Source organism: Fundulus heteroclitus, chromosome 4 (genome assembly GCF_011125445.2).
Source record: "Fundulus heteroclitus isolate FHET01 chromosome 4, MU-UCD_Fhet_4.1, whole genome shotgun sequence".
Taxonomy (NCBI): domain Eukaryota; kingdom Metazoa; phylum Chordata; class Actinopteri; order Cyprinodontiformes; family Fundulidae; genus Fundulus; species Fundulus heteroclitus.
This window is the reverse complement of record NC_046364.1, coordinates 6182297-6195479: the sequence shown is the minus strand read 5'-3', so window position 1 is coordinate 6195479 and position 13183 is coordinate 6182297. Positions and strand designations below refer to the sequence as shown.

Sequence of the window (13183 nt, the reverse complement as noted above, 5' to 3'; positions counted from 1 at the left end):
TAGATGCAACATGCTGGTGACCCCTGCACTATAGCAATCAAACTTAGTCTAGGTGAAGAAGTGTGTTTAACGGCCGTTTGTATTTACCTTAAAGAGGCGGCGGACCACTCCATCCAAGACGTCCCACTTCGTTTTGCCGCTCACACCGATGCAACCAATCAGAAAGTGCCGACATTGGCCCTCCTTAACAACAAAATAAAGGTTTCAGACACAGAAACGCCCACATGGCACTTCTCAGCCGCTTCACAGCACGAAGCAGGCCTCACCTCCCCCCACTTGAGTTCTTCGTCCAGGCTGACCACAACCTTCACGTGTCGGCCCTCCTTCCTCATCCCTCCGTCTCCACCCGTGTCGTCCAGCAGCATATCTGGAAGGAAAGCGAGGTCAAATGTTTATTTTGTTTTTCATTTCTGTAGCCTCAGTCTCGTGAGTCCGGCTGCGTCTTACCCAGGCTGGTAGACTCGCTGCTGGGAAGGCTGAGGCTGTGCTGAGGCAGGCCTGGACCGCTTCCTGGGGTCTGGCTTTGTGTGTGAGGAGGAGGAGAGGACGAGATGGACGCCTGGGACCCTGTCCTGCTCCCCTGGCTCTCCAGCTTCAGACGATCGTTCTCCGCCTTCAGCTTCTCGATCTCCAGCTGCCCAAAGCAAAGGCGGATAAAGTTAGCTGTGAAACGAGTAGACGGCAAAAACAGCTGGCAGAAAATCAAGACGTTTCAGCCGTTAAATATTCCTCTCTGCGGGGGTTCTGGGAGGTATTCTCTTGTGTCTGCAGACCTGCATGCGGTTCATGGCCTCCCGCAGCTGGTCCAGCTGATGCGCAGAACTGAGAGCTTCCAGGCGGATGTCCGTCAGCTTCATCTCCTTTTCCCTGAGTTCGCTCCGCAGCTGCATCACCGTCTCGGCCTCGCTGTCCAAACACTCCGACAGTCTGGGGGGGAAACAAAAAAAAATAATCACAAGGTAAGATGACAAGTCAGAGGCTGGATCTCACCAGGGACGGCACACGTACGCCCCGTCGGCACAAAACTCACAGCGTGTTGGAGTGCGTGTTCCTGAGGATGTGGCTGGCGGCTGAAGTGCCGTTGTGAGGCAGTTTGGGGGAGGACGGCAAGGACGAGTCCATCATCTCTTCAATGTCTGAATGAGACGAGGCGGATTTGGGAGACTTCTTCTTGGTGAACGCTTGTTTGAAGGAGCTTCGCAGCTGAAAAGGGACAAACGTGGAGCATTAGAAGATGTCAAAGTTAGAAGGAGAGGAGGACGTGCCGGGGAAGGTGGAGGAAAACGGCTGCAGAAAGTAAAACACGGGGCCTAGGGAGGAAAGGGATTACAGGTCGGTTGCCTTATGACCAACTTTGAGCAGCAGCGCTTTAAAATAAACAGAAAGCGACAAGCGTTTTTGTGTAACTGCTGCTAAGTAAAGCAGATATAGCAACACTTTTTTATTTGGAATATTAGGAGAACACTTTTGCTCCAAGTGCATTTCAGAACAGGAAGGTTGAAATGCACGAGTCACATTAAATGGCACTCCAGGAAACGATGTGTAAAAAGTCTTTATATAAATTCATCCTTTACTGCAGTAGAATCACAGGCTAAATTTTTTTTTTTTTTTTTAAATCTGGCCTTCAATTTGAGTGCATCGACGATGTAAAACGTCTTTAATTTTAACTTTGTTTGCTTGGGAGGAAAAGTTGACATGACACAGAGACTTGCTGTCGTAATAACCATTAGATTAAATAATTTCTTTCCTCTCACTGAAAATGTAAATTTGTGTGTTTCTTTTGCTGCTGAAAAGCTTAATCTCAGCATCATTGGGCCAAACACGGCAGGTAGGTCCGGTGTGAAAAGGATTAAAATGTGGAAAAACACTCTGTGGCAACTGTTAGGCTGAGTGGAGGATCTGTGATGCTGTGGGCCGGTTTCTCTTCCAAAGGCCCCTTATAAGAGTACATGAGCTTTTAGAAATATCGTCATCATCACTTTATTTTATCTATCTATCTATCTCTCTCTCTCTCTCTCTCTATATATATATATATATATATATATATATATATATATATATATATATATATATATTATTTATTTTAATTTTTTTTTTTGTGGAATGTTGTTTGTTTATCTGTATATCTGGAGTGTGTAATGAAAATCATTTTCCTCTGGGATTATTATTGCTGATTCTGACATTTGAAAGAAAAGTCTGATGCAAGAAAACAGGAATGGTTGGGATAATGACCCAAAATTAACTTCCTTTTAATCTTCATACCCAAACCTTAAAGAAAATATGTGGATTCAGCTGAAGGGAAAAGAGGAACCTGGGTGATCTACAGAGATTCTGCAACAAGAAGACTCAAACATCTCTCTCTGTGCACTCCGTCTTTACAAAAGTCAATGGAAAAGATGGATTGTTGTCCTGTTAGAAAAGAGGGGATTTTGAGAAGTATTAACATGCCATGTTTGCCCCTCCTCTAACCAGGTGAACTCAAATTTAAGAGTTTTTTTTCTACATGCCTCAGTGCTACTGCAAAATAAGATGAATTTCTTCCACTGCCTTCTACACACCTTTACCAGGTTGAACCAATAAACATGGAGTGTGCAAATCAGCCAAGGCAAGAGTGTTTTTCTTCAGCGAGCTAGCTCAAGTGTCATAAGAACAAGGGATCGGTGCTGGAGAGGAAACACTGATCGATCGGAGCTGAAGACAGCGGGAGGAAAAGAAAAGGACTGTGGTTAGTAACCTAAAGGAGGTGCAGGGGGTTAGGACTCTGGTTTCTTTCACAGCATACCACCCTTACCTCGTAGACCTGCCACATGCAGCGAAGCAGAGGAAGACGGGGAGACAAAACAGCACATGTTCATACGGTTGGTGCATGTTAATGTGTTATGGAGGGACAAGGGTTCAACTAGAGACTCCTACAGGGACTAACGCCACCACCGACTGAGTCTTTCATCGTCCATTAGAGGCTCCCCACTAATCGCAGCCCCTATGCTCCATTTACACAGCTACTGTAAGAGCAACACCTGCAGCCAGGAGCCGGCTGTGGGGTGGTCTACAAAAACACAGACACCCACATACAGGGAGCGCAGAGGGGCTAAAGGAGGACAGAATTCCTCTTCACATTAAACATAGCTATGAGAAATTAAACACAGGGAAGGAGCAGTCTAAGAGAAAAAAACAGTTGCATACATCATCCTCCTGGACTTGTCCGCCGGTGCACAAAAGTGCCTTTTAGTTGCATGAAAGAGAAGTTGAATGAGTAGCTGCTTTCTTTAAATGATCACTAATGAAAGACGAGCTACGAGGGCTGAACACATTCTAGTCAAAATTGATTTGGCGATTTACTTCATTTACAAATATGATTTTTTTTGGAGCGTAAAAGCACCAAATCAAAGCTTTTATTAGTGTTTTACAGGACTACGTGGAGCCAAGGCTGGTGTATTCACCTTATCCCCAGAAAAAGACGGCTGTAGAAAGGAAAACCCAGAAACATGTGACACTGAACACATGCATGAAGACGAAGAGACAAACATTTAACGGTGAAAAGCGCTGACTCTAATACATCAGTACAGAGTAAATTCCTCTGGCTTTAAACATTTCCAGTTACATCTCAGTAAATCATTGAAAAGGTAATTTCTTAGGCAATTCATTACAATTATATAATTAAAGGCTTTATTCTTGTTAGTTTTGAATATAATGACTTTTGAAATTAGTCTTTTGTAATGGTAGCATTTTCATTATTAATCCATAGTTAAAATGAACAGAAACAATTGGATATATCACTATGTATAATGGATTCATATACGAGCTTCACTCTTTGAATGAATAATATTCTGGTTTGTTGAGCTCCACCTGCACGTTTCCTTCTCTTACCCAGTTCTTTTTGTTCTTCTTCTTGTTCTTTGCATCCGCATCCATGTTGGAGCCCACGCTGGAGTGGCTGGTGGCGCTGGCCACGCTGCTGACGCTGTCCGAGGAGTGCTGGCGTCTGATGCGCAGGTCCGGCTGCTGATTCTGCTGCTGCAGAGTCCCGTTGCTCCCGGCTGAGGAGACATGAGGGAATTTTGGGTTGAGTCGGGCTTCATTTTGGGGCAGACGGGCCGTGATTGCAGTACTACAGTAACACAGCCCTGATTAAAACAACAAACAGTTATTAACCTGTCCGATCTCCTTTGGGCACAAGTTCGGGTGTGTTGATGACTCCGTTAATGGCAGCCTGAGCGACGGCATTCTGCTTCTTCAGCAGCTCGATGGTCTTCCTCAGCTCATTCAGCTCAGAGTCCTTCACAGAGAACACGATGAGAAGAAGTTAAAGCTGACGAGTCCAAAGCGGCGGCTCAGCGTGCCGCTGTGGGACAAGAAGAGCTGCTCTCACCTTCTGCTCTGCAGTCAGAGTCAGACTCTTCAGCCTGATGGTCATGTTGCCCAGACTCTGTTCAAACGCCGCCACCAGGTGAGCCTGTGGAGAAAAACTAACCGCATTAAATATCTCCCCAATAATATCTCTAAATTATCAGGAAGTCCACAGACTTCCTGATAATGTGAAAACTTTTAAAAATTAACTAAAAGCTCTCTCTCTCTCTCTCTTAAAGAAAGTAAAATAAAAAGTACAGTAAAGTCTATTTCTAACAACTTCTGAGTTTACTCCTTTTCCAAACCTATTAAGTACTTTCATCATAGTGTGGGGAAGTAAGCCTGGGTTATATTTAGGCTATTTGCCTTGTTTCTTGCCCTTTATGGAGGAATTAATGGCTAACGTATGCCTTACAAAAATAAAATGTATGATACCAACTAGTCTTCAAGTTAGCAGATGAGTTCTTAATTTATGAAGGGAATAAAGAACCAAAGATGATCTAAATCTGCAGCCTGGACAGCCTGCGGTTGAATGAGATGAGAAAATAGTGACACGGCTGAGATAACGGCTTGAGCCTTGTGGCGAAAACCCAAACATGACGTCAACGAAAGTGTAACAAAACCCAAATAATCACCGAAAATAACGTCCTGTGATAAATGGCCAGCTGCTGGTGATCACATTACGAAAACAGGGAGTCCAAACTGCTGAGCCTGGAGCTGAGGCAGTCCATTTATCTCAAGTCCCACTCAGTCCAAGATGTGTCAGAGAACCTGGCAGCGGGTGGTTTCATGCTGTAACTAAATCTAACCATCAAAAAGTGATGGGAGGTCATGTTGAAATATCAAAATATGGGGGATACAACTAAAATAATGCGTGAAATAATGCGTGAATGTGTTGTTTTAACCACGCTGGGTGAACAGCCTCCACCTCCCGCCACGGTTAAGGTGCTGACTGACGCGTGGGTTACAGTAAAAGATCCAACATCTTCTGCCTCGGGGCCTTCAAGGTGTGCTCGGATAATTCACCGTCAGTCTTTAACGTTTCAACAAAGTCTGCTTTGCCTGAATCCCACGCCGGCTTCCTCTGCTGCGTTCCTGCTTGTATGCAGGCGTCGCTGGCTGTAAAATCTTTGTTTTCCATCAGGTAGCAGTGTGTTGAGACTAAAGTACACGCTCTTATCTAACCCCCCCCCCCCCCCCGCCTCTATTCCATATCTTTAATTCACAGGTAAAAAAAATAAATAAAAAAAAAATGGCAGAGCGCACGCACGCAGCTAGCCGATCACCAGCGGAGCGTGGCAAGACTTGCGCAACACAGACGGGAGGCAGGCAGAGACGTTCGTGTCTAGAGATGCTTTAAGAGATTCTCTGATGGTCCTGCCAGCAGTGAAATTACAGCTTTTGAGAGTAAAGATCATTTTGGCATCTTCCTGTCACGGATCGGTAAATACTTTAGCCCCGGGAATGTTTCGATGTGTGACAGGGGCGACGTTTCTGGCGCTTTTTAAAGACCCACTTCAGATTTCTTTGAGAAAAATAATACATTTGAACAAAAAGAAAAAAAAAACTTTCAAGGGATTAGATTTGTTTTCAAGATCAATTAAGTTACACACATTTTAATGGGAGACTGGCGAGGAAAAGATAATCCCAAGAAGTCTCATTTGGAGTTATGCAGGGGACACAGCAAACATTTGGGGGACTGCTCAGATGAGATGGAAACTGAATTCGCTTTTACAGAAAGCTGTGTGTGGTGGAAACCAAAGCTGCACAGCACCTCTAAAACAGCATGAACTGTGACGGAGGTTCAGCTTCCAGCAGGAAAATACCCATAAAGTTACAGACACAGCCACCATAGAATAGGTTCAGATCTGAATCTGACCGAGGATCAGTGGCAAGGAATGAAAATCAAAGATCGCCTGTTGTCTCGGCCCAATTTGAGTTTCAGCTGTTTTATAAAGAACAATGGGCAAAAACGTCAGTCTGTAGATGTCGAAAGCTTGTTCTACAAGTGCATGCAATGTTCAGATTTTCGAGTGTAAGAAAAAAACATGCAGCTATTTTGCAGTCCTTTATGCTGTGGTGTGTTGCATAAAAGCCAAATAAAACACTGAGGTTTGTGATCATGACTTTGCTAAAAGCAAAGCACCGTAGGAACAAACCTCTAGCAACAGTGCATTTGCAGTTTTATCAAATTTAGGCCTTTCCAATTTCACTTCTGCACTTAAATTGGCATTTTTAAAACACACGTTTTAGCATTTTTTATTTGTCCCCATAAATCTGGTAAACTGAAAAAAAATGAATGCTAATTTTTGATTAGTTTTGCTGCCCATACCCATGTTTTTAAATCCCGGCACCTCAAGCACAGGACAGTAAATGGTCTGTGATATATACGTTTTCCGTTGTGCGTGTTGACGTTCTCGTTCACTTACATTAGCGCTCAGCTGTGTTGTGAGGGCGGAAACCTTTTCCTGGGAGGCGTCCAGCTCCCGCCGCAGCTTTCGGATCTGCAGGATCAGGACAGAAAGCGTAAGAACGGACTCCATAAAAGCTAAAAACGCACACGCGCGCATGCATCCAGACGCACGAGGAGGAAAACACTGCAGACACAAACATGGGAGGCGCCCAGATCTGAGCGCCGATACGTCCGAAATGCTGCAGAGACATAAAGGAGCGCATACAGGTGTGCGCAGGTGTGCAGGCGGTGAAAAGAAGCTGTTACAGGGTCAGTCACAATGTGGCTTCATGTGTAACTGGATCCGAGTGCGAAAACATGCCCGTGTTCCAACAAGTCCAGCCAGTGCACCCAGAAAATTAAAGAGGATGGAAGCGGTGTGGGCGTGCTGATGCTCACCTCCGACTGAGACTTCTCCTCGTTCTGAAAGACAAACAGCACAAGCAGAGAAAACCATTAGACCGTTGAACCTGCCGCAGGTCACGCCGCGCGCTTCCCCGTTTGATTTATTGGCTCCTTGGAGACGGGCTTCATAAAAAGTGTGAAGGATGTTGTTTGGTGTAATATGTCTGGGAAGCAGAGATATCCTCCTGAAGGCGTTTCACTGTGTGTTCGGCTCTCTTTGTCCTCAGAAGCATAACGAGGAACAATGGCAACAACAACAAAAAAAAAAGAAGTGACAAACGGACATAAAGAGCGAGAGCGTGCGAAACAAACGGCGGCTCGCACGAACGCGACACATCCCGATGCCGGTCGCCAAAACAGCCAAACATGCGACGCCCACATTTACATGTAAACAAGGCTCCAGTGAAACTGCACCTGAACTCCAGGCTGTGTTCATGCATTATTGGAACTGCTTTGTTTGGGGCTAAAATTAGTCGAAAGCCGTTAGTTTTTCCTGTCCTCCTTGCTTACACAAGCAACAGTGCACTAAAGCCTACAATTAATCATTTGTCAGCCTCTAGCCTCTGGAACAGTGTCTGAGCAGCAAAGCATTTGCACATCTGCATCGGGGAATGTGCTTCACAATGAGCCGTCTGTCCACACCAGCGCGGCTTCTTAATCTCACAGAGACACGACCAGCTGATCCCAGAAACGCAAACACGGCAGTTTGTCCTGGAGACGCAGCCAAAATACAGACATCTCTCTCTGATGCAAAGAAAACACAGCGCCGTTGGGTTTCAGGAGCAGCTAAACAGCACACAGATCCGCTTTCAACGAAACTCTAAAACAACGCGGTAACTTCAGAAAGTGAGCTCATTCCAACCCATGTTCCACATAATCAGATATCCATAACGCCCACGCTCTCCAGCTCTGCTGCTGCTGCTGCGTCTCATTCCTACCGTTTGCTGCCAAGCCGGGACGGTCCCCGTCAGGGACAAAGTCGCCATCATTTTGCCTCCACTCTCTGCTCTGCTCTGATTCCCAGCCTGTGACTCTCAGGCTCCGAGGGTCACGAGGAGTCTGAGAGTTTCTCCGCTACACCTGCTCAGGTGAGTGAACAAGCCCAGAGAGAGGAGGAGGAGGAGGAGGAGGAGCTTCACTGGGATGCCCTTAGCTCCCAGTGTGCACAGGTGGGCCGGTCCCTGTTTGTCAGCCAGACTTTTTTTCTTTACAGGATCTATGAGTCACTTCCCATCTGATATTTAAACAAATTGAAGCAGTTTGTGAACAAATAGCTGCTGAAATATGTTCTACTGGGGTTTTATGGCAATGAAGCTGATGAACATGAACATATCTTTAGCTTTGAGGACGCTGGAGACCCGGAAAAGTTAAGAAATCTAATGATAACATGATCAGTTTTTCCAAAAACAATCAGCTCCAAAAAGAAGCAAAAACTGAAATACATGACTGTCAATACTTCTGTCAGCTGCTCCTTTCATTCAGTGATCCCCACAGCAAGGCGTTACAACTTCCACTCAGACTTTACACCAGATGTCCTTCCTGACGCAACCTGGAGTCAAACTCGCATCCCTCATATCAAAGGCACGGACTTAACCCGCTTCACCAGGCGCTTAAGAATATGTGCAATAGCCAATTAAACAACATCAAACTTACCGTAGAGTAGATGGAAGAGGTGCTGGAGACCAAAGACAGCGATGACCCATGAACTGCAGAGATAAGAAACACAATGATGAGGAAGAATGTCCTGACTTTAGCAACCTACGCTGCTGCTTTAGAGCCCCCAGGCCACAAGGGGGCCACCAAGGGACCACCAGAACAATTAACTTCAACCACAGAATAGAGATCTCAAGACTTTAAATTAAATGTTTTTCAAACATCTTCTAAGAATGAGTCCGAATGTTTGAAACTTACTCCTAAGATTTCTGAAAATTAAATTCGAATTAAACAAAAAAACAACACTTTTATTTATTTACTCATTTTACAGACACTGTAACTGCAAAAAAAGTTCAGTAAATAATGTGATTTCTTGCATAGAAGCTAATTAAATTAAACCTCCAGAGCAGAAACCACCACCAGACTGAACGAGTAGGTAAAAAAAACCTGCCTGTAAAATGTGTTTAATGCGGTTTATGTAGTAAAGAAGTAATTCCTTTGTCTGTAACCACATCATTTTGGCTCTTTGGTTACCGGTAAAATGTGAAACTAGGGGCTTTGGTTAAATTCACACCACAGCAGCAACCCAGCTTGGGAAACAGGAAAGCCGTGAGGGTTAGGGTTGGTGCCTGCTGGGTGTGGTCTTAGCAGGAAGAGCCCTGAGCCGACCCCCCACAGTCTCTCCCCACAGACTACCCACTCTGCCCGGCTCTGCTCAGGCGGGGGTCTAACTCCCGCTGAACGTACCGACTGCTGCTGCTCTGCGGTTACGGAGATAAAACTCCTCCACATCACAGCCCGACTAACGACAAACCTGAACGTTTACCGCGGTGACTCAGCTGCGGGGGGAAAACAAGGCCGCTACTGTTCCCTGTGTAGGAGCAGATTAGCAGGGATCAGCGACGTGAAGTCAGAGACCGCGGCGAGAGGTCGGCCCGATCCGCAAAGACTCATTTGTTCTTTTAAAAGAGTCAGATAGGAGTTAACGTGAGACTGGCTCTTATCGCCGTCTGGTCTAGACAGAAAGGTGTGCAGTCAGCCACATGAAAGGAGAACATTTGGTTTCCCCCGAGAGACAGAACAATCCGGCTGGACTGTTTTAATAACCTTTTGGCAAAATATTACCCTAGCATTTATTTAGTTTTTTTGCATGAAATGAAGGTTAAATGTAGACAGCTTTTAGTTCTTTCCAGGCTGATTTTTCTATAGAGATCAGGATTTAAACTCTGCAAACATAAGTGGCAGGAAATAAAAGGGCTGACAGGTGGATGACTGCTAAAACCGATGCAATTTGCCTCATTAGCTCAAAAGCTTGTTTTGTCTGCCTCGGTATGAAAACAATTTCATCAGTTCGCTTTTATCCCAAGGTAACGAGACCTGTGGCTAATTTTGTTTTCGTGCCAGACTTATTTTGTTCTTATCTCCAGATAATGAAATCTTACACTCGCTTTGTTGTTGTGGCTGTTAAGTTGTTTATCTACAGTGTTCAAGTTCCTAAAATAATGGCTTAATATATTTGATTTATGAAGTTTTTTTCTTTACTTAATCTGGAAAATCAAACTGAAACCAGAGTTTTATTGGTTGAGGATTTATCCAGAATATAGCAACTTTTCACGCCTTTGTAGAAACCCTGCAAACAAAACAGGGGATTTAAAAACTCCTCTTGGGCTGGCGGAGAATTGCAGTCATGTTTCATCATCTCCTGTCATTTCCAACAAAGACCTTTTAATCCATCCATTCATCCATTCATTCGTCCCGGGGGCCTGGCCCAGCAGCCAGCGGGTTAGAGGTACGGCCCAGCAGAGACGCATCGGACCTGTGGTGGGACGGACTTTTAAACGACATCCGGGGTGAGCAGCTCGTCGTTCGGGAGGCAGTCGTTCGGATCGGAAGCAGTCGGCTAAGTTCGTTTGGGGATCAGGAGAGGATGCCTTGGAGACAATTCTCAGGAGAGGAGTTTTTCACGCATCCCACTGGGAGCAGGCCTCAGGGTAGACTGGAAAGATTATATCTTTTAGATGGTTTGGGAATACCCTTCGCTCTGGAGGAAGGAGAGGGGGGGTCCAGAAAGAACGCCCCTTATGACCCAGTGTGGCGGCTGGTCAAGCATCTTTTTTATTTTACAATATTTTCTCGATCTTGGATGATGCCAGTAATAACTTCAATAACTTTTAACTCAGAATCTGATTAAAAACCCTTTTTTATTGTTGTAAAATAACACGTTTCCCACACCGGGAGTCCAAACAGGCAATCCAGTGACTGTAAACTGTAATTTAGAACCTGAGCTTTATAATCTCTGTGATTCTCTTTAAACCTGAACAGATTCTGCAGCCGAACGGCAGGTTTTTTCAAACACGAACGAAAGCGGCGGTGGATGTGGCTTTGGTTGCGCGGGGGCGAGATGACAAAGTGCGGCGGTGCTGCTCTCCTGAAGCGCGGGTCCGACAAAGCGCTGGCCGGATGACGGCACCTTTGTGCCGTCGCTCACATAGCGGCTGGAGGGTAACTCTAGACCTCAGAAACACGGAGCTGCACACATAAGCTGCGTGTCGATGCAGAAACGGCGACGCAACGCAGACAAAGACAGAGAGAAAGTGGGAGGGAGAAAGTTTTGTTTGGAGGCTTTCCGTAATGTCACCACGTCTCACTCTCACAGCGATCCCTGTAATTATCCCCCCCCTGCTGAAAGGGGAGAAGGACAAGTGGAGGGGGGGGGGGGGGGGGCGCTGAGACAGATATGTTACGCATGCTTTAGGTGCAATAACTTGTCTTCATGTATGTTTTTGCAACAGGCATTTATTTGAGACGTGCATTCGCTGCTCAGTCTTTATCCGCAATAAAATAAGCCATCCAAAAAAAATAAATGTTGGAGCTGTTGTTTATTTTTACTTAAAAATTAAACATGAGACTTTATACTCCAGTTTCTCTGAGAAAGACTAAAAAAAGAGATCTGGCTCACATTTTATTCAACTACAAAATCCATTCCTGATAAAATAAGCCTGCATGGCCCTTTATAAACAGTAGCTTATTACATTTAATAGAGATACTGACTACATACTATTTGTTTATGGTCAAATTCAATGTTATTCTTTTATTAATTTTGGGGCTAAAAGCAAAAGTGGTGATGTTAAAAGTTCTGTTAAGATTTTGCACTTTGCATTATTTTAGTTATTTAATTAGTTGTTTTAATTCTTTTTATCTTATCTCTCACCTACTTAATGCCTTTTTACACTCCTTTCCTAAAGACTGCATAAAAACAATATACTGATTTGCCAAGTGACTGATAATTTAATGGAACATTTCATGTTTAATGAAGAAATTCTACATAGTTTATAAAGGACAAAAAGGTTATTTTATTTAATGCAGACAGTATGCCATTTATTGCCTCAGTGTACCTTTTCTATTTTAATATTGCACAGGTTAACAGTGCGGATAAGCTGTTGTATTCAGTCTTCCTCGCATTTTCCTTATTTTTGTCATACATTTTTTTCTCAAAGACATCGTCCATAACATTTCCAAGATAAAACATTTCTGGACCAACTGTGTGACTAATGACAGAGCAGCTTTGTGTTACACAGATTTTAATTGTTCCTATTTGTCTGAGCCGGCAGCTGCACGCGGGTTTTTTGTGAGATTTGCAGCGCAGATGCAGCTGAAGGCAGTTTTGATCTCTAAGAAGTAAAATTGTTGCTGGATTTCTTCTCCATTAGTGTCAGTTTCCCAAACCGTCTACTGGGGGAAAAACAGACCTGATCTGAATCCCTTTTCGTTGGTACTTGTGAACTCTGAGATATCCATCTGTTTGAAGATGCTAGTGAAGATTCTCAGTCATCCAGATCATGGTCATTCCAAAAAAGTTAAAAAAAAAAAAAACAACTGGACTTTATTTTCCAAAGTTTGAAGACGTTTTGCTTCCCATCCAGAAAGCTTTCTCAATTCAAAATGTCTGGAGTAGTGTGGAGATGCAAGCTTTATAGTACTGCCCAAGAAAGGCCTTGTAAGGGCTTAGATATCTTAGATATGTCATCTAAGCGAAACGTCTTCAAACTTCGGAAAAAAAGTCCAGTTTTTTTTTTTTTAACTTTTTTTGGAACATCTGTTGGAAGAGTACTTCTGTAGCAGCTAAAGCCCCTATTCATACCAAAATCATCAAACAAGACTCCAAATAAAAGAATTCAGATTTTTTTGTGCTTAAGGATAAAGGAGACGTTGATAAGGAAAGCTCTTGGTCTGAGCATGGAGTTCAGAAAAGGCACAGCTTGCCATTTCTCCCAGCGAACAGAGCCAACATCTTTTTTTTTTCCTGCAGGCGCCTTCGTTTTGACA

The 13183-nt window shown here is 44.2% G+C and overlaps 1 protein-coding gene across 14 annotated transcripts in view; it reads right to left on the bottom strand.

Moving 5' to 3' along the window:
* The window catches only part of nav2a (neuron navigator 2a), a 252802-nt gene that overhangs the window by 8361 nt on the left and 231258 nt on the right, over positions 1–13183 (bottom strand). For 8 of the 14 annotated variants that reach the window (XM_036135966.1, XM_021320593.2, XM_021320594.2 and 5 more), the window contains 14 exons: positions 8858–8910; positions 7199–7222; positions 6777–6851; positions 4370–4453; positions 4153–4276; positions 3868–4037; positions 3441–3461; positions 3184–3222; positions 2792–2800; positions 1031–1203; positions 774–927; positions 448–634; positions 267–367; positions 88–183 (listed from right to left, as the gene is read on the bottom strand). In XM_036135966.1, the coding sequence (XP_035991859.1) occupies positions 88–183; positions 267–367; positions 448–634; positions 774–927; positions 1031–1203; positions 2792–2800; positions 3184–3222; positions 3441–3461; positions 3868–4037; positions 4153–4276; positions 4370–4453; positions 6777–6851; positions 7199–7222; positions 8858–8910 (1310 nt within the window). The remainder of the gene's footprint in view (positions 1–87; positions 184–266; positions 368–447; positions 635–773; positions 928–1030; positions 1204–2791; positions 2801–3183; positions 3223–3440; positions 3462–3867; positions 4038–4152; positions 4277–4369; positions 4454–6776; positions 6852–7198; positions 7223–8857; positions 8911–13183) is intronic. The other 6 variants (XM_036135964.1, XM_021320596.2, XM_021320595.2 and 3 more) reach the window with 3 other exon arrangements.